The following is an 18747-nucleotide window of genomic DNA, read 5'->3' on the forward strand; positions in this document are numbered from 1 at the left end:
TACTTTTTAAAAGGTACTTCAAATTTGCTGTCTTAAGATATAAATTAATATCAGGGGTATATTTGTAGTGTAAAGCCTTAGAGATGAATGAAGTCGCCCAAGAGTGTGTAAAATGTATAGAACAGCACTATGGAATGGAACTTTTTATGATGATGACAGAGCTCTTTATCTGGACTGTCCTAGTACAGTTCCACGAGCCACATGAAACTAGTGCAAGTTAAGGAATTTTTTTTTTTTAATTTCATTTTAATTCATTTAAGTTTAAATAGCTACATGTGGCTAGTGAATTGGTTAGCACAAGTATAGAGTGAAAAGAAGGTTGAAATGAGAACCTAGGAGTACACCTTTGAAGAAAAGGGAGACCCTTCAAGAGAGGAAGAGATGGGGTCCTGAACTCAGTTGGAGGTGTTAGCCTTGGATTGAAGGAGTTAGGAGAGGAGACAGCGTGCATGGGCACAGACACAGACACATTTCCCCAAGAAGATTGTCGAAGGAGCTCCTTCTTGATGGCACCAACTTCCACTTAGAAGCCAGTCTGTTAAGAGCTGGCGGGAAGATAGCGGAGCAAGGGCTTATGGAGAGAATGAAATGTTAAAATAATCTTTTTGAGGGGTGGGAGGAGACACTGCGGGGACACCTGGAAAGGTTGCTGCGCACGTTGAAGGCAGCCTTGCATGATGTTGGGGTCTGTGGGTTTGCAGTGACTCTGTTTTGCATAGTTGTTTGGTTTTCTCTGATATTCTTTCTTCTGTCCAAAATGTATCTCACGGTTTCAGAAAATTTGAGCATAATTCTCTAGTATTCTTTTTTGCATGTTAAGGATTTATGCTTGTGATTATTAATTTCTACTAGGCTTAGATCCTATTTTATTTCCTCATCTTAATCTATTATTACTACCTTTTTTTCTCATTGCTGTTCTCTTAGCTCATCAAATACCAGTAAATTTGTATAATTTATATATGGAAGTATCTTATTTGTAGGATTCAAATGTAAGAATTGCTTTAAAATGTGACAGTCCAAGAGGCCTAAGTGTTCATAGGAAACTTAAAACTGCTCATAGGGCTTATAATTTAAATAATAGCCATGATAACCACCGTGACTGGGAAATAAATTTTTGAAAGTTTTAAAGCTGATGAAATAATCTGCCCTGGGTTTTGGACAACTGTTTGCATAGCATTTTCACCTAACAGTGAAAAGCACCCAAATGATATATTAACTTCTTAATATATATAACTAACAACAAACTAGAGTATTTCCATCAATCAGTAATGCAGGTAGAGTAGGTTTTAACTTACGTAAACTTTTCTCATATGAAGGAGAGAGAGATTAATGAGGTCAGCTCCCTGTTTACAGTCCTCCTGGAAACATTTGTTTCCATCAGGAAAAATGCCATCAAGAAGCACTGGAATTAGATCTTTGCTCCGGTGTGTTTTCTAAAACAGTACAAACAATTCTAAAGAGAATAAACAATTACCGCACATCAGCTTCAGCCCATTTCAGTATGCCACGGTAGAAACTAAGAGGCTCAGTACCTCTCTTTTGCATGGTCAAGTATGAGGGATGGCTGTGTTGCCCCCTCAGGTGATAGAAACAATTTTCCAGCTCATGGGCACAGCCTTGCTAAGTGGTCCCTGCAGCTCGGGAGAGTGTAGGGGTTTTTTTCTGTCTGCTGGAAATAGAGTTTCCTCCTCCCAGTATATAAAAACAAGAGTAGATGGAAATAATGCTATTCTCCCCCAAAAAACCTCTTGCATGTGGTCTCTAAAATATAACATATACTGATTAACCAGTTTAAGGCAGAGAATATCCCTACACAGTGGTCTGAGTATGGAAAAGCCCAGTGTACCCCTGACTATTTTGGGACGAGTCTAGCTCAGGTGAACTAGAACTAACGTCAGTTGGTACTCACCCCCATTTTGCGGGTTCCTAGTAACCAGACACCAGCAGGTATTTTTGTTTCTTTGACATAGGTAACAGAAGAAACACTTAGCAATATTTCTGCTAATTCCTATCTCACTGACAAAATCAAGGATCTCTCTAGCTGGGGGACAAAAAAAAACTTCCCTCTTTTTGGTTGGTGTCTGATCACGTGTTTGTATATGTATCTGTGTCGATGGTAAAGGTTTATGTCTAATCTCCACAATTATTGTAGAAAATGAAACTTTAATAATTAATTTTAATCCAGCAAGGTGATTTTCAGGGGGAAAAAAATCTCAGTATATTTTGACGTTTTAGAGAGTTACTGAGAAAAGGTATGTGTAAAGAGCAAATTCCTTGCTAATAGGAATTTAAATATCTAGGCTTCTATTTTAAAGAATGCTCTTACGTGTTTGTGTGTGTGATAAATGCACACAAATATGCCCACACCTCTCTAAGGCTAAGGTAACTAGAACCATGACTGACTTGTGGCTTTCTCACGTACGATTAGCTGGTCCTGCCCCACAAGTTCTACAACAGAAGCCTACACGCCTTTTAACTGAGGCCTGAGGATACATATGCTACAAGTCTAAAAATTCTGTTCGACAGCCTAGGACCCTAAACATGTCTTGGGATAAGTGGAGTTCTCTTTGTTTACAGCCAGCTTTCGAATGCCATAATTCAGACATGTTAAAACTTGAAAAACTCACCCAGAAGTTAGTTATATGTCAGGATTCAGCTCTGTCAATTACATGATTGGAAGGCCTGGCTTTTAATCATCATGAAGATCTGTGGTTCTGTAGATCACGCCTCGAAGAAGTACTCAACTTCCTGAATAGAGTTTATTTCCCCACAATGTGCTACTTCGTGGGTGACCGTGTCAGAGATAATTTTTCAGGGCCGTACAGACTAACCCCAAAATGACCACATTACAATGGCTTGCCTAGCAACCAAGCCTCCACTGGTGATTTCCTTGTAGATTATGGCCATTGCCATCATTGATGGTGAACATCATACCAGCTTCTCTGCCATTGCCACTGCTTCTTTGGAGCCCTGGGTCACAGGGTCTTCCGTGTCCTGTTCTCACTGTGTTTGGGGTACTTGGAACAGTGTCAGTAGTTTTTCTTTTCTTTTCTTTTCTTTTTTCTTTCTTTTCTTTTCTTTTCTTTCTTTCTTTCTTTCTTTCTTTCTTTCTTTCTTTCTTTCTTTTTTTAATATTTCATTTATTTATTCATAAGAGACACACAGAGAGAGAGAGAGAGAGAGAGAGACAGGCAGAGGGAGAAGCAGGCTCCATGCAGGGAGCCCGATGTAGGACTCGATCCTGGGTCTCCAGGATCACGCCCTGGGCTGAAGGCAATGCTAAACCACTGAGCCACCCCAGGGATCCCCATGTCAGAAGTTTCTTAAGAGTTTTTCTGTCTTGAGTTTTTCAAGGTCAGTTTCAGAACAATAAAGCAAAAACCAAAAACTGTTAACTTGTTCCCTCATATAAGCATATTTGTAAAACTGAGTTGCTTCCAATAATGTTTGCTTTGAGAATCTCAATGAGTTATTTCAGACAGTACAGTGATGCTTTATTCTAATAACCTCACATACAAAATCACTCTGTGGATGCTGTTACATTCTTTATAAGCTCTGAAATATATTCTAATGTTTTTCTGTTTTTTGTTTGTAACTTGTTCTGAAGTTTGTATTGTTTGCTATTTTTTTGTTGTTCTAGAAGCTTTGCCGCAGGTTTGGCTAAATGCACTAAAGGTTTTTACCACAAGCCTTTCATTTTGAAGTAGCCTACCATGAATCTGAGGCTGCATTGTGGCTCAAAAGATTCAGAGGCCTGCTGAAGGGTGAGGTATTGACAGGTTCACCAGATGTGGACTAGTGAGGAGCAATTTTATATGTAGGGAGTAATTACACGACATTATCAGATCTGTTGGGTAGTGAATATGTAGTGAAGGGAGAGGGGGAATTATACCATGAAATCATGATGTCACCTGGCTCCTCTTGAGTGAATATGGAGACAGTTTTATTAAATCATCATAATTCTGGTTAAATCCCCAAAGAAAAAAATAAATAAATAAATAAATCCCCAAAGAAAGTAGAAGGTTGGTTCTGGAGGGTGTTATCTGGGACCAGACAAGTATTCGAAGGTGGTAGAAACTGAAAGCAAGGCATCATTAAAGGGAAAGATGAGGTAAAAATGTGTAATAGTGCTTCTGGAAGAAAAAGGTATGAGGATGAGCAAAATCCTAATTAGTTCAGTTCCAACAGAGCATCACTATTTGGTGCAAAGTCCACTTCAAATAAAATATAGTACCTGTCCAAACTGCAAAATGAGCAGAGTACTCAAGATGTAGTATATATAATAAATGACAACCAGCAGAAATATAGACAGAGGCAAATTGTGGAACCTTAAAGTATGGATTTGTATTTTCTCTATTGAAAGTCAAAAAAAAAGGGTACATTAGAAAATATTAGAAAACTGTGCTCCCTTTTAAAAGGTATAAAGGTTAAAAGAATAAGAAAGTTTCAGTGAATCAGGACTCTCTTGGTTCAATTATGTCCTATGACACCAGGCTCAGAAAGGACTTTGCAGCTGCAAAGTCATATTAAACATTTAAGCAAGCCATTTCCTGCTTATTGGAGCAGGAAAGCTGTGGATTATGTGAATGGTTTGCAGTGGGAAAAGGTAGAGATGCGTATCTTTTTGCCTTCTGAAAAGGCCAGTAATTTCAAAGAACACTGGTAGTTGGCTGAGCTTAGTGAACTCAGCTGAAAGATGAATCTGACTTTTCACAGGAGGCACAGTAACAACTCACCTGTAAGCCATAACTTCACTAAGGAGCAATTATGAGGCATTTTTATAGATTTCATCCAAACCCAGGGAGAAGGAATAATTGCACAACTGTGATGAAATAAAAAAGATCTGCTTTGGCAATATTTGATACATTTCTAGGTTTAAGGAGAGCAAGGACAAGTTGGTTGTTGCTACGGGGGTGTTACTCTAGCTCCCCACGAAATACAATCTCTTAAGGTTTAGAAAATGTCATTGTTGTAGACCACTTTGTCAAACCATAGTTTTTCTTAGCTATTGCTTAAAATTGGACCTTAAAGTCAAAATGCGCACTTTTAATATAAACAATATGCTGTTCTATTTTGCTGCTTTTTCTCTCCTTGGTTTTTGTTTGTTTGTTTGTTTTTTACTTCTTTTTGCCCGTTAAAGTTATCATCAGAAATCCAGAAGCTGTATGGCCAAAATAAAAGCTGAAAATGTCGGTGTGTCATTTCAGGGAATATCAGAATGAAGACAAAATTCCATGGGTCACAGCCTTCCTGGGTGTTTAGATTATAGTCAATCCAAGTAGAGCACAGAAAACAACTTTGCATAGAAATACCACTGAAATACATGTCTTTGTTATATGCTATAGAATAGCATGTCTGACTTTTAAAATGTAAAAATTGAAATGTGGGGAGGCTGCTTTTGTAAGCATATTACAGAAAAAAGGTATTTCAGCACCTTTTCTCACCACTCGGTTTTCTGATTTCCATTCCTGAGCATAAATTGCTCTTTTAGCCATATGAATTATGGATTGAACTAAAGCAGCAGTGTAGAAATCTTCAGGATGATTTTTGAAGATTAGGGTAGTATTAGTATTCTAGAGAAGTACAAAAGGAAAATATAAACTTATAGCAGTACCCAAAGGAAAGAAAATGTACCAGGGAACTTTTCCCCCTCCTTTGTTTTTGTTTTAAGATTTTATTTGTTCATTTGAGAGAGAGCGCGCATGAGCTGTGGGGAGGGGGAGAAGCCGACTCCCTACTGAGCAGGGAGCCTCAGCACAACGGGGCTGGATCCCAGGACCCTGAAATCATGACCTGAGCCAAAGACAGATGCTTAACACCCTGATCCACCCAGTACCCCTGTTGTTGTTGTTGTTGTTGTTGTTGTTATTTTTTAATTTAAATTGCTAAATGGATATTAAACTAGGGAAGATATCCCACTACCACCAACACAACCTCTTCATGCCAAGAAGCTGCTCACTTGTGCACCAAAGCCTCAGGATTTTCTGGCAAGGAGGGCCTGGTAGAAGGAGGCGGAACAGATGCACAGCTTAAGGGCCACTGGAGCTGGAGGGGGCAACGGCAGGCAGCCACCGTGAGCTGGTGTGTCTCGGTAGCACGAGGCTGGGATTGGCCGGTGGGCAAAGCCTGAGTTCATGAGCGAGCATTTTTGAATAAGAGTGTTCTTGATACCATTAAACCAAGTAACAACAGAATTGCCTGCTTAGATGATTCCTATCGGTTTTCAGATTATTGGCATCATACATACCGTGTATGCTAGTGGGGGAAAAAACGAGAAAGAAATAAACCGAAATATTCACAGTAGTTTCTCTGAGGGTAGAATTAGGATTAATTTGTTATATTTCACTTTATTCTTTTAATGTATTTTCTAACCTGTTTTACAATGATTACTACTTACTGAGAACTTGATATTTCTATCCAAGAAAATCTAAACGTGTTATCTCCAAATTCAGATGATTTTTTTACTCGTCTTTCTAACCTGTCAGATATTTCTAAACAGAGACAAGAATGATAGTGATGGAGGGTATTTAAAAATAACAAACAATGAGACACCTGAGTGGCTCAGTGGTTGAGTATCTGCCTTTGGCTCAGGTTGTGGCCCCGGGGTCCTGGGGTTGAGTGCCTCATCAGGCGTCTGCACAGGGAGCCTAATTCTCCCTCTGCCTATGTCTCTGCCTCTCTCTCTCTCTGTCTGTCATGAATAAATAAATAAGATCTTTAAAAAAAGGATAATGAACAGACATTTAAAGGTGATTGATTTTTTTTTCCTTTGGAGGAATAGATTTTGGTTTTGCCACCAAATCAAAGTGGTTAAATTGATGAAAAGTTATTAATAGTATTGATTAAAAATATTGCACATGAAAGCGGTATAATACATTGCAAGATTAATATCACCCAGACTCCAGATTGCCCCTGTTCCTTGAAAACCGGTTTGGGGGCCTCCCACGATGCATCTATTATAAGCGCCTTTGGCTGTGGAGCACGTTGCTCCCGGCTCACAGGCGGTGTTCTGCTGGTGACCTAGGAATGCTTACAACCACATGTTTTTGTCTTACAGAGTTGTCTTGGTTCAACTGGTGCCTTCCCGGGTCGTGTTTGCTCAGTCTCCTCCTCATTCTGTGCTTCAGGGAATCGTATGACAGACTCTATCTTGATGTGGTTGTCTCAGTGTAATAGCACAGACGTGCAGGAGTTTAAAAAGGGACTGGAAATCATACTGCATACTGCACATTTGCTTGGAGTTGCACACCTCTAACGGGAAAAAAAAGGAGAAGAGAGAAACTTCATTCAGAGGTTCTATTAGGTTACAGATGATCACATGCATTTCATGACTACTAGGTAATAATAATGTGGGACTGGAGTGATAATAGGGAATTGAAAGACTATAAATGGCACACCCGTGCCTAGCTCTGGGGTTGGAAGTGTGGATATCTTACACATAAAGCACTAAGAAATAATGCCCTCTCTGTTTTGTGCCAGTGCTAAACTACTGATTGACTCATTGTAATTATGGAAAGAAATAAAGGGTATCTGTCAAACACCTTACCTAAGTCACATATCAGAATAGGAAGAAATGCCACTAACTTCTAAAGAAGTTCAAACCCTATATCAGATTTTAATTATAAAGTAGCCAAGAGGTATATCGATGATAAAAATTAGCCACATGTACACTACGTTTTTTCTAATAAAGCCATTTCTTATATGACTCCTTATTTTTAATTAGGTTGGAAACCTTTGGCCATCTTTACTATGGTGAGCAAGTGCTTCCCAGTGACTTCAGAGCACTTTGTGTCTCGATCTCAACTTATCCTTGTTTCTGTGAAATACAATTTCATCTACTAGGCTCTTAAATAATTATATTAAAGGTGACTAAATGTTCAGTATAGTTGCATTAAATGTTGTATGAAAAATGTAACTACGTTCTGATTTAGCACTTTGTTAAAAGTGAAATGACAAATCACATAGAACATTCTGTGTCTTCAGCCTATATATATATAGGATATATATATATATATAGTGGCATGGGATGTAAAGTCCAGCACCAGCTGTTATTTACTAGGGTTGCATTTTATTAAATGACCCTTGTTTGAAAATAACAATTTATAACCTTGAAACTTCCAAATCTGTTGAGTGATTTCTGAATTACATTCTTGCATTTCAATTCAGGTTGTAAAATATTCGATTCTGTCTGGAGTCCATACATTTGAGAAGGTGATATTTTGCCCAGTACCTGTTTTCTTTGTATGGATGATAGCTTTTTTAAAAATGACAGTTACTCATTGGACAGCTCTCAGACATGTATTTCACTGTGACATAAAATATGCTCTGGTGGGATTATGATATTGCTTACACTGTTCACATTTACATAATTCCCCTTGCCCAGGAAAACCAAATTTTTTCCAGAAAGACAAGAACAGTACTTTTCTTCACCTTCATTATGCTCAGCTTCCTTCAACCCCCACCCCCGCCTTTTTTCCCCCCCTCACTTGAAATTACATCTTCATTGTCAGGTAAATATATATTTCATTTGTCTTTCTCTGGACAGAGTGCAGGCCAGCTCCTTCCCTTAGCCATGGTGGTAAAATGTGGTTAGATCTAGTTAGCACTCAGCTCTGCTCATGTCTGCGCACGTGCACACACCATCACATGCAGTCCCAAACGCCCCCGCCCTCCTTCACAAGTCCAAGGCTGTGTGTCAATTCACCTCGGTCTTGGAGGAGGATCTAAGCCGCCTTCTAAGATCCTAAATTGTGCTCCTTGGAAAGTCAGAAAACCCTCACATTCAGCATGTCTTCTGTCACCTTTAAATCAGTCCCTTTATAACCATCCTACTATCTTAGCATCAAGAACCGAAGGAACTAAGGAACTTGCTAAAGAGAAGCAAAAGACCCTGAAGGGGAGGCTTAGTTCCAAGTTCACTCTCTCATTCTTAAATGAAAGGAAACCAGAATTCTTGAAGATGATTGAAAACCAGCCACTAGAGATAGGAGCAGTCCACGACCCAGTGCTAAAATAACCACCACCCCTTCCTGTTTGGATAAAAGACAGACAGAGAAGAATTCTGAAGTATTTGGTTTTAGTCAGAACTGTTGGTTGTGGACACTCTATATGAAATCTTACCATATAATAAGATGTGATATAGAACATTTTAATTATAGTTATTCTCCTTTTAAAACGAAGCAAAGAAAAACACTTTAAAAAATATTACCTGAATGACTAGTTCCGTGACATCCCAAGTGGGTAGTGATTAAAAATTCCTGCGTTGTCCCAGACACCAACCGTTGTTTTTAGACACATGAAATGAGTCCTTGCATCTCATCTGTTCTATCTGCTTTCCCCTCTGGCAGACACTTGTTCTAATCACAAACTACAACTGTTTTAAGCTATCACAGTTTCCTGTATCAATCCTGATAGAACCAAAGGGGCTTCGGAGGTGGGGAGAGGATTACATGTTATTCATTTACCTGAATGTTTCAAGTCATACACATTTTTTACTTTTTGTTGTTATTTCTAGCATGCATCAGAATAGACCAGCTGTTGTCTTTGAACTTTCTAAACAAACACTACAGAGTCTTAATGAAATTCTATAATGAAAGAAGTCTGAGCCCTCCATTAAGCCAAGCCCCTCATTTTAGGATTCATAGAAACAATCCCACAGAGGTTAAGGGTCTTGCTCAATGAAGGTCGCAATCCTAGTTAGAACCAACTGAAATCCACACTTTCTGACTCCCAAAGCAGGGTCCTTCCCCACCTCACAAATCTGCAGCTTAATTTCGACATTTTGGGGGTGTCCGTGAGCACTCCTCCGTGTTCATACATACGGGGCTTAAGAGCAAGTCACATTATTTGAGTATGGGAAGTACAGGGATCCAGTTGAGGTGACGGGTTTTTAAGTAGGATCATTCCGTTTTCTTCATCCTGTTGGTGCTCTAACATCCCTAAGTCTTAGCTTGCAGGGACATGGTATAAAAAGATTCTGATGAATAATTCAACCCTCATAAACCAAATCAACAGCATTAATTGGTAAGGACATGTTATAGTGTAAGTTCCCTGTGGCTTATCAATGAATACTTCACAGTTTATGGGAAGAAACATTTTTTAATATGGTCCATGGTCAAGATACAGGAACAAGATAATTACATGCACAAATGCACTTCACTGGAGGATGGAGCTAATAAAATAACAAGAGGGAATCAAGTACAAGTAGGATTTTGTATATTTAAGCATATAGGGCTTAAGAGCCAAGCTTTATCATAGATCATATATTTATGCTTAATTATTGAGAATGTTTACAGCTTGTTTTTATGAAGCCCTTCTAATGAGGGATTCAAGCTAAGAGATTTTAAATTGAAGAGATTAAATTCCCATCTACTTTAAATTAGGTTTTTTTTACTATTATTTTTACTAAAATCTAGGCATTCATCTTGCTGTTTGCATAAGTAGAAGCTGCATTTTAAACTCAAGATCAAATACAAATGCACAGTAAATTTGCTTTAAATTAACGTTAAAAATCATATTAATTCCACACTGCTGCCTAAAATAGTAAGTACGGGAGTTACTGTGATTATGCCATCTTATATAGCAAGTGCAAAGCTGTGATATGAAGAAAGTGCCATATTAAAAAAAAGAAACATATAGAAAACCACAAGGAAATTTGATGACACCTATTTTGTGGATATAGGAAAAATAGACTTCCCCTTTAATTTGGAATTAACAGAAAGGGCCAAATTAAAGCTTATTTCCATATTATCAAACAGTTCGCCAGTCTGTTAGAAATATATAAGCAATATTCTGAGGGCATGTAGTGTTGGACCATCCTAGAAGAACAAAAGTTGACAGGGAGATTTTTGGGGTGCCCTCTTAACAGCATCCACTGGGTACTTTGTACTCAATGGAGGTAGTTGTGTGCTCAGTAAGCAGACACCTAGGCTACCCCGAGCATGCATGTCCTTTCAGGTGTCTTAGACTCTCCTAGGTCTCTGCTTCCTTGAACTGACTTCTGGCACAGGCTTCACCCTGAACCCCTCCCTGAGCTCAAAGACGAAAACCCAGTCTCATTCTTGACTACTACTAAGGCCATATGCCTGGGCTTCCCTCTCCTGAGCAAGTAAGTCCAGAGAGATTTAACAGTTCTTCCCACAGCCAGCCTGTTAGACTGTTCCCTGAAATGGTAATGACAAAGGTCTCTAACGAGCTCCTCTAGTTAGTGCTTGTTGCATTTTAGAATATGGACTGATCAGATTGCTTTCTGTAGTCTTTCTGTTGTGCCTTATAATCTAGAAGGCCTCAAATAATAGCTTTTCCATCTCAACCCACACTCAAAAAGTGAGAGCAAAGGTTACTCCACCCTAGCGGTTCTGTTCATTCACCAAGGGAGAATTACAGTTTGGTGTTCTTTTTTTAAACAACTAAAAAGTGAAAGCATGGAATTCATTTCAGCAACTTAAAAAAATGATAGAAACACATCAAACCACTTTAGCTCTAACTGCACATCACAGTGCTCTCAGGGTTCTTGGCTCTTCCGGTCTGCAGGGGAGGCTTCTACAGTCTTGACCAGAATGGCAAGAATGACTTGGAGACACTTTAAATTTACCTAAATGTTAAAAAGTGATACTTCTACTTAATACAACCTAATTTAGGCTTTTTCTAATTCAGATTGATTTTCTTCCCAGACAGATCATGGAATCAAAGGAATGATCTAATCCAACTACCTCATTTTACAAATTAACAGAGAACCTTTTAGGTTCAATGCCACAGCCAAGTTTTAGCAGGTAATGTCAGTCCTAGATCAGCATTCTTTCCATAAGTGATCAATGTAACCAGAAATAAACTTTTAAGTAATTTTTTCATTTCTTTTAAACTTTTGAAAATTAAATGCATGAAGGTATATCCATTATGAAATACCCAGTACAGAAATAGAGTGAAGTCTACCTCCATACAAACATGTGCTGACTATCCATTCCCCTTTTCCAAAGTATTTTTTATTAATCCTTTCAGAAATTTTTCTATGAATTTGCATACATATAGAGAAACTTAGAAGGGATTAAAAATTAAGTCATCTAGGGAACTATTTCTTAGACCATGGTGGCATTAGCTTTTTTGGACCGAAGGAGGAGCTTCTGAGATCCTTATTTCTCTCCCAGATGAGTCTATATCAAATGAGTGGTTAACAGAGACATTTCACAGACCTGGTTGTGTACGTACCATCAAACTCTATCACATCCTAAAGTTTAAAACTGAATTCCAATATGCAATATTCTGTTTTTCTTATTACAAATAGAGTTTCTGTTTTTATGTTATCAACTAGGGCCCATGCACTGCAAGAGAAGAAAGTGAATGACCCACACCCGAAGTCCAAATCTATTTTCTTGACAGCGCTTCCCTGGCTCTTCGTCTCAGCAGAGACATGCAACAGTGTGGAAAGCAGAGTCAAGAGAATAAACTGTGTAAATCCATTTTTTTAAACAATAGCTAATGAAGATTCCGGTGATCCTTCCTATTTTCCTGGTCACCTTCCTTAGCTATACTAACTCTCACGCTATCCATAAAACTGATGAATTGTAGTAGGACAAGAGCGTAGCTTGGTTTGGTCACCTCTTCCTTCACTGCCCTCCTTCCCATCCAGCTTTCCCCTTTCGGGTTACATCTTCTGACTTATTCCTGACAATGCTTGAAAGCAAGCTGCGTGAAACCCAGATTTTCTGAGTTACCACATTAGAGAGGAAGCTGGCCAGTTTCTTCATGAACTAGGCTAGAGAGACCCAGGAGCCTCCGGGCCTGGCACATGTCTCAGGCCTAGTGTCTTCAGCTGTTTGACCTTGAGCAAGTCATCTCATTTCCTGTTTATCATATCTCTGAAATAAGGAAGCAAACAAAGATATTCCCTCAGGTCTCTTCCAGTTCAAAAACTCAGGTGCGTTCTTATTTCAGTAGGAAAAAAGAACGGAAGCGGTCTCTAAAATTGCCAAGCTTCCCGGTGGCTCCATGTTTCCATTTTGCAGTGGGCCTCCTCCTGTGAACACATGGACTGTTCCACTGCACACCCATTTGACAAGAATAATTGGCTTTTTCATTGTCTGTGCTAGGAGATAAGCTACAGGTGCTGTTTATTTCCCCCAAAGGACTTGGTATGTGAAATGCAGGGTTTATTAAATGTATCAAACACAGTAAGAGAAAGACCTGCCATCTGATGTTGAGATGGCGTTCTCGGGGCCAGGTCAGAGCCCTGCATTTGCTCGCTGGAGTCAGGCCCAACCAGGAAGCCATCCTTTGTCTTGGTTTGATTCATTGTGAGTCAGTGACAGGTTAGCACCTGTCGAAATCAAACTGTCAGATCAGATGGTAAACCCCATCCCCAAACGTGTATTTCTAGAGTCCATGGCACCAAAGAATTGTAAGTTGCTTTGCAACTGTGTCATCCTCTGCTGGGCCACATCCTGTCAGCAGAGCTGTGCACATCTCTTGCAGAGTGAGAGCAGAGGCTCAGCATGTCAAGGCCTGATCTGTTCGCAGGTGTTAGTGAACAAGGCTTCACTGAAGCTCCGATGTGAGCACAGCCACTAGCAGAGAAACGAAGCAAAAGAAGTGACCAGGCTGGGAGTCAGGAGGCCTGGGTCTCCCTCCATCTCTGTCCCCACGGCAGTGGCCGAGCACCCTTGGGGCCTTTGGCAAATCACTCTTCCTCTCGGACTTCGACTTCCACACTTCTAAATTAGGGTGAGAGTAGGTGTTTCGTTTGGCTGAAGAGTTTTCTACGCCTACTGGTCACACATCACAGAAAGTAGAAAACAATAATAGAGTGCAAGACCTATCCGCCAGTACTTCCAGTTCTACGTTATCATTTCAGATAATGAGGGACTTCTGCAAGGCCCTGTTAGAGATGTGTTACAGGTGTCGGGCAGTGAGAGGAACTCTCAGGCCGTCAACATGGCCTTTGTTCCTTCACTCATCCTTCTGCTCTTTCTGTATGCGGAGTCATGATAGGTGTGCAGTGTGTGCCTGTGAACGAGAATCAGAAAAACAAGATGTTTCTTTCCTCCGGGACCTTTCGGACAAATTTGAGAAAACCAAAAATATTCTCCCAAACTAACAATTAAAAGAAATAATGAAAAAAAAAAAAATAAAAAAAAAATAAAAGAAATAATGACAGTTTCCCACATCCTTAATTATGCACAGCGGGAACCCAAATCTCTTTCTCATACCACCATTAACCATGACTGATGTCAAGGAAAGGGTACTTTGCCCCATTGAAATTTTTATCATAGAACCTGTATCAATCTGAGAGCAGAGAATCAACGTTGGCAGTAGGAATCCCAAACCTCACCACCGTGGCTGGGTTACTAGTCCTTCAGGAAGTCGGGAAGACTGTTGGCACCTCCATCTTCCTCTAAAGACAGATTTAACAATTGCACGCACACTAGGACACACGTATTCGTAAGGCCTTGTTAGTCTCCTTTCTGAGGGGAATTTGAATGTTAACACAGAACAAAGACTAACCACCAAAAGGGAGGGTTTCTAATGCGAGAACTTGGGACTTGAGCTAGGTAGAGAAGGTCTAGTCTGGGGACTGGAGACTGTGGGAGCCCTCCAGCTCTCTCCTGTGAGGGAAGGAACGTCAGCACACTTGATGCATCGCTAGTCAAGTCCTGGCCTCTGAAGACTTGGCAGAAACCCAAAGAATGCTCAAAAAGGGCAGGTTTTATTTCCGCAAGATGGTTTTATTTACTGCAAATGTCCCCAACTTCAAATTTGTCTCTATCTCCACCAGAAACGTTATCATTTTGGAGGCTTATGAAAATTAAGTCCTAGGAAAATTCTGCCTCCCTCTTCCTAAGTTGCATCTACAAGTCCCAAACAAAATCGCTTCCTTGACCTGCACACATACCGTGCTATTCCCCCTTGGGTCTGTGACTCAAAGGGGCCAGCAGAAGTCATGAGAAGTGATTGCTCCCCCCTCACCTGTCATAGCAGGTGGACAGGGCTTGCCCGGGAATTTAGCTAAGCTTGAGGTGTGTAGGGTGGTCTCTTTCTTCTTATTTCTTTCCTCCGCTCACTAATTCGCATTGTATTGCTCTTCCGATCCGTAAGTTATGGCCTAGGAAGTGTTTTCGTGAGCTATGTAGATGTCTCCCACGGAGCCATCCCTCTCCTCTATAATCCCACTGTCCTTTCAGCCTATGCCCTAGAATCCTTGCTCCATGCCCCCAGGAAAGTGGTTACCCTTGCTCTTTGCAGGGGAAAAAAAAAACATCAACTGATATCTTACCCCTGACACCTCACCCTCTTTTATCCCAGAGAAGCCCTTCCATATTTGTTGTCTTTTCCACTCAGGCTCAGTGTAGACCCCCAGGCGGGACAACTGCATGCTACCTTCTGTCGCCTGTAATTGTCCTTCCACCTATCTGAGGGAAAGCTTATTCTGATGAACCAGCTCCATCCAGTCTTTTTTTTCAATATTGCTCTACCAGTAAATTCTTTGTTAGCTAGGTCCTGAAACTTATGTCATATTTTTTTAACTTTGATTTTTTTCCTTACGGAATTGCTTCTTTTATCTTAGAGCAGACTATGATCTTTTTCCTTATGCGTACTTAATAATACAATTTGAACATAATGGAACATTCTAAAATAAAGTCAGGCAGGGACTTCATCATAGCCCATATTAAATGCCGAGGGGTAGATCATATTAAAAAAAGAAACAATCTAGGAGGCTGGGTGAAGGAGGCTGGATCTTGTAATTCAGCTGGTACATTTGGGGCCCCTGCTGTATGCTGAGCACCGTGCTACCTACTGAGGATGCAAAAACAAATGTGATAGTGTCCTGGCCCTCACATTCATTTTCTGATGAGTCCATTCACAAAAACTGTAATTCAAAGCTAGGAACACACCCTCCCCCCACTCCAATGCTGCTAGAAGTTTTGTAGCTTATTTCTACAACTGTCCATGGTACCTTACCCCGTTTGGAAGAATATGTTCTAAATCCTGTCTTCTTGGGCCATTACAAATCCATGCATGCCCCTCATCAATGAATGGATATATGTAAGCTCCACACAGTATAAAATACTCCTGGCCAGCTTGGAAGGGAAAGGCAGAGAAAGCTGTTTTGACGACTTGAGAAGAGGGGGAAAGGTTTTAGGGAAAGCTTGCAAGCTTCCAAAGATTTCCGATCTGTTAGTGCTCATTCAGACATGGGATTAGGCAGGGGGGAGAGCCTTCTAGCAAGGAGGAGACAAGGCCACGTAAGGAGGCCCAGGAGAGCACCGTGGAAGAGTTGGTGAGACGTAAGCCAGGCCTCTGGGCATTTGTTAATGTCTCTGCTGAGCAAAAGTGGAGGAGGAGGTTTGGAGGCAGAGCTGTAGTTGAAGCAGATTCTGGAAAACAGCCCTGAAACTGGCTTAGTCTCACTGAGTCATCTGGGCCAGCCTCCTGCCTCCAAGTACATCCTGCCTGTAGCATGTCTGGCCCACTGCTTTCTCAGCTCGAGAGGGATGGAGACTCTACAACCTGCTCATCTTCTGTTCCAGGGCCATTCCCCATTTGCACTGATAAGTTCTTGTTTTCAAAGAATGGAGGCCAGAGGGGGGTGCTCAAGAAATAGGGTGGTAGAGGGAGGCAGCAGAACACATCAAGTGAAGAGGAATTGTGGTGGTAAGGAGAGAGCCCCCACATTTCCCCTTGGCGCTCACAAGCCCACGGGAGCCCTAGAAGGCGGGCCAGCCACCTGGGACCCCCACCCTCACAGATGCCCTGTCTGGCACAGCGGGGTATCCCGTTCAGCTCTGAGAAAGCAGTGGGCACGTAGACATCCACAGCCTCCCAAGAGGAACCCTGTTTTATTCAAAAGGCTGTAACTTTAACAGTCAGTCCCCCCTCCCTTCCATCCCCCAAGGAATGTGCTGCAAGTGAAGGCAATGCCTTCAATACCTGTTGTGTTTCCTTCGCTCTACCAGAATAGTTACTTCTCATGCCAATTTTGGGATGCAAAGAGATCCTAAGTAGTCCAAGTAGACTTAGATCCAAGTAAAGTTCCCATCTCTTGCTCCATTCAGACTTCTCCGGCCACCTCCACCCTCTCAGTCACACTCCTAGAAGCCAGCCAGAAAGCCTGTCCTACAGAAATCACTCTCCCAAAGCCCAAGCTCTTTGTTCTACTGTTCCTAAGCCACCATGATTTGGTCTAATTTTATACTGTGCGTAGTTGTCCGGCCTACATGGCTGTGCTGTACCTGACAGAGGAGGAAGGCAAGCAGAGGCCGGGCAGGGTGGTGGGTCTGATGGCTGCAGAAACAGAACCAAGGCAGCCCCCTCGGCCCCCCGGAGCAGGAGCCTGCAATGGTCCGTGGCCACCACCGTCCAAACCGGAGGACCTAGTGTGCCAAACAGGCCCCTCCACTCCCATTCCTCGGGTTTCCTTAGGTCACCCTGCCTTGGGCCTTGAGCCTCCTCTGGGCTTGAGTCTCATTCCTGTTCGTGCCCTCCAATTCCCTCCTGTTCGTCCCAGGCTGCAGTGAAGCCCCTGCTTCCTTTCAGTCTATGGGAAAACAAAGTCCTTTCCTGCCAGGATCCAGGTCCACCCTGGGAATAGTTTTTGGCTGAAACTGCCACAGTTAAACACAAGAAGTTCTGGTTGCCAGAGCGAAATAGTGTTCCAGCAGGATGCAGCCCACTCCCCGCTTCTGGGGCTCTAAGGAGGAGAATGGGTCAGAGGAGGACCGAGGAGAGACCTGGTGATCCCTTGAGATTCCTCCCAGCTCCAGAACCTGATTTTTTTAAATGGCAACACCAAGATCTAGGGAACACAAAGGTGCAGTCTCCTTGACAGCAGGTGCCCCGCCTCCTAGGACACCCCCTGGGCCTGGGCAAACTTCCTCTTCCCAGCACAAGACATGGCATAAATATGAACAGGTGCAGGGTGGGGGTGGGGGAGTAGCTTAAAATCTGCCCACCCTGAGACTTAGTGCTGGGGGTGTGGTGTGCATATCCACTGGCCTGGCTCCGTGACCCGGTGGGTCTATGCGACTGTCAAAGCATGAGTGCGTGTGATAAATGCCCCTCTGACACTCGTCACGATTTAGGAAGCGTTCTGTGCATTTTTAAACAATTCTTACCATGTAAAGATTGTATTACATTTTAATAAAAGAAATTTTTTTGCATTTTACTTTTTTAATATTTGGGATTTTATAGACTTTTATTTTATGGCCAAGTTATACTTTTGTAAGGAAATGTTGAAGTCTTGAGTATTTTTATTTTAAAACTATAGTTCATGTCAACTGTAAGCACTGATAAATAGCATTCATATGCAATTTTCCCTCCTTTTCATCGGGTCTTTTTAAGAAACTATGTTTTGGTGAAGCATTTGATTTAAAACTCTGCTTCATTTTACACGTTGTGAATACTGAAGATTCTGAAAAATAAAGATGCATTAAAAACCTCTGTGCTGTTACATTGTGGAAATGGTAATGTGTGTTGCTTTGCCAAAGTGGTAATTAAATGTTTAATGGTTTAGAACTCCTAGTTCAGAACGGGGGTTCTAGTCATTACTCACAGCGCGGGAGCTTCCATGTAATAAGCCTCCGTTTCTTGGGAGAAGGCACATGAGGACGGCGATCTCCTGTTCAGTTAGGAAATATGGTTATGTTGACTTTATAGTTACTGTGCTGTGGTTTTGCAATAAATGTGTATTGAAAGCACTTGTGATAAAGTGGTCTGCATTTTGTTTTTAATCAAACTCCAAATGGCAGGAGAAGCGGA

General features: G+C 41.3%; 1 protein-coding gene across 1 annotated transcript in view; it reads left to right on the forward strand.

Annotated features, from left to right (window-relative positions):
• SLC49A4 (solute carrier family 49 member 4) overlaps window positions 1-18439 on the forward strand; it is an 81804-nt gene extending 63365 nt beyond the window's left edge. The window contains exon 9 of the mRNA XM_038583038.1: window positions 7058-18439. Within this exon, the coding sequence (XP_038438966.1) occupies window positions 7058-7173 (116 nt within the window). The 3' untranslated portion in view covers window positions 7174-18439. The remainder of the gene's footprint in view (window positions 1-7057) is intronic.
• Window positions 18440-18747: the final 308 nt, after the last annotated feature.

Source organism: Canis lupus, chromosome 33 (genome assembly GCF_011100685.1).
Source record: "Canis lupus familiaris isolate Mischka breed German Shepherd chromosome 33, alternate assembly UU_Cfam_GSD_1.0, whole genome shotgun sequence".
NCBI lineage: Eukaryota > Metazoa > Chordata > Mammalia > Carnivora > Canidae > Canis > Canis lupus.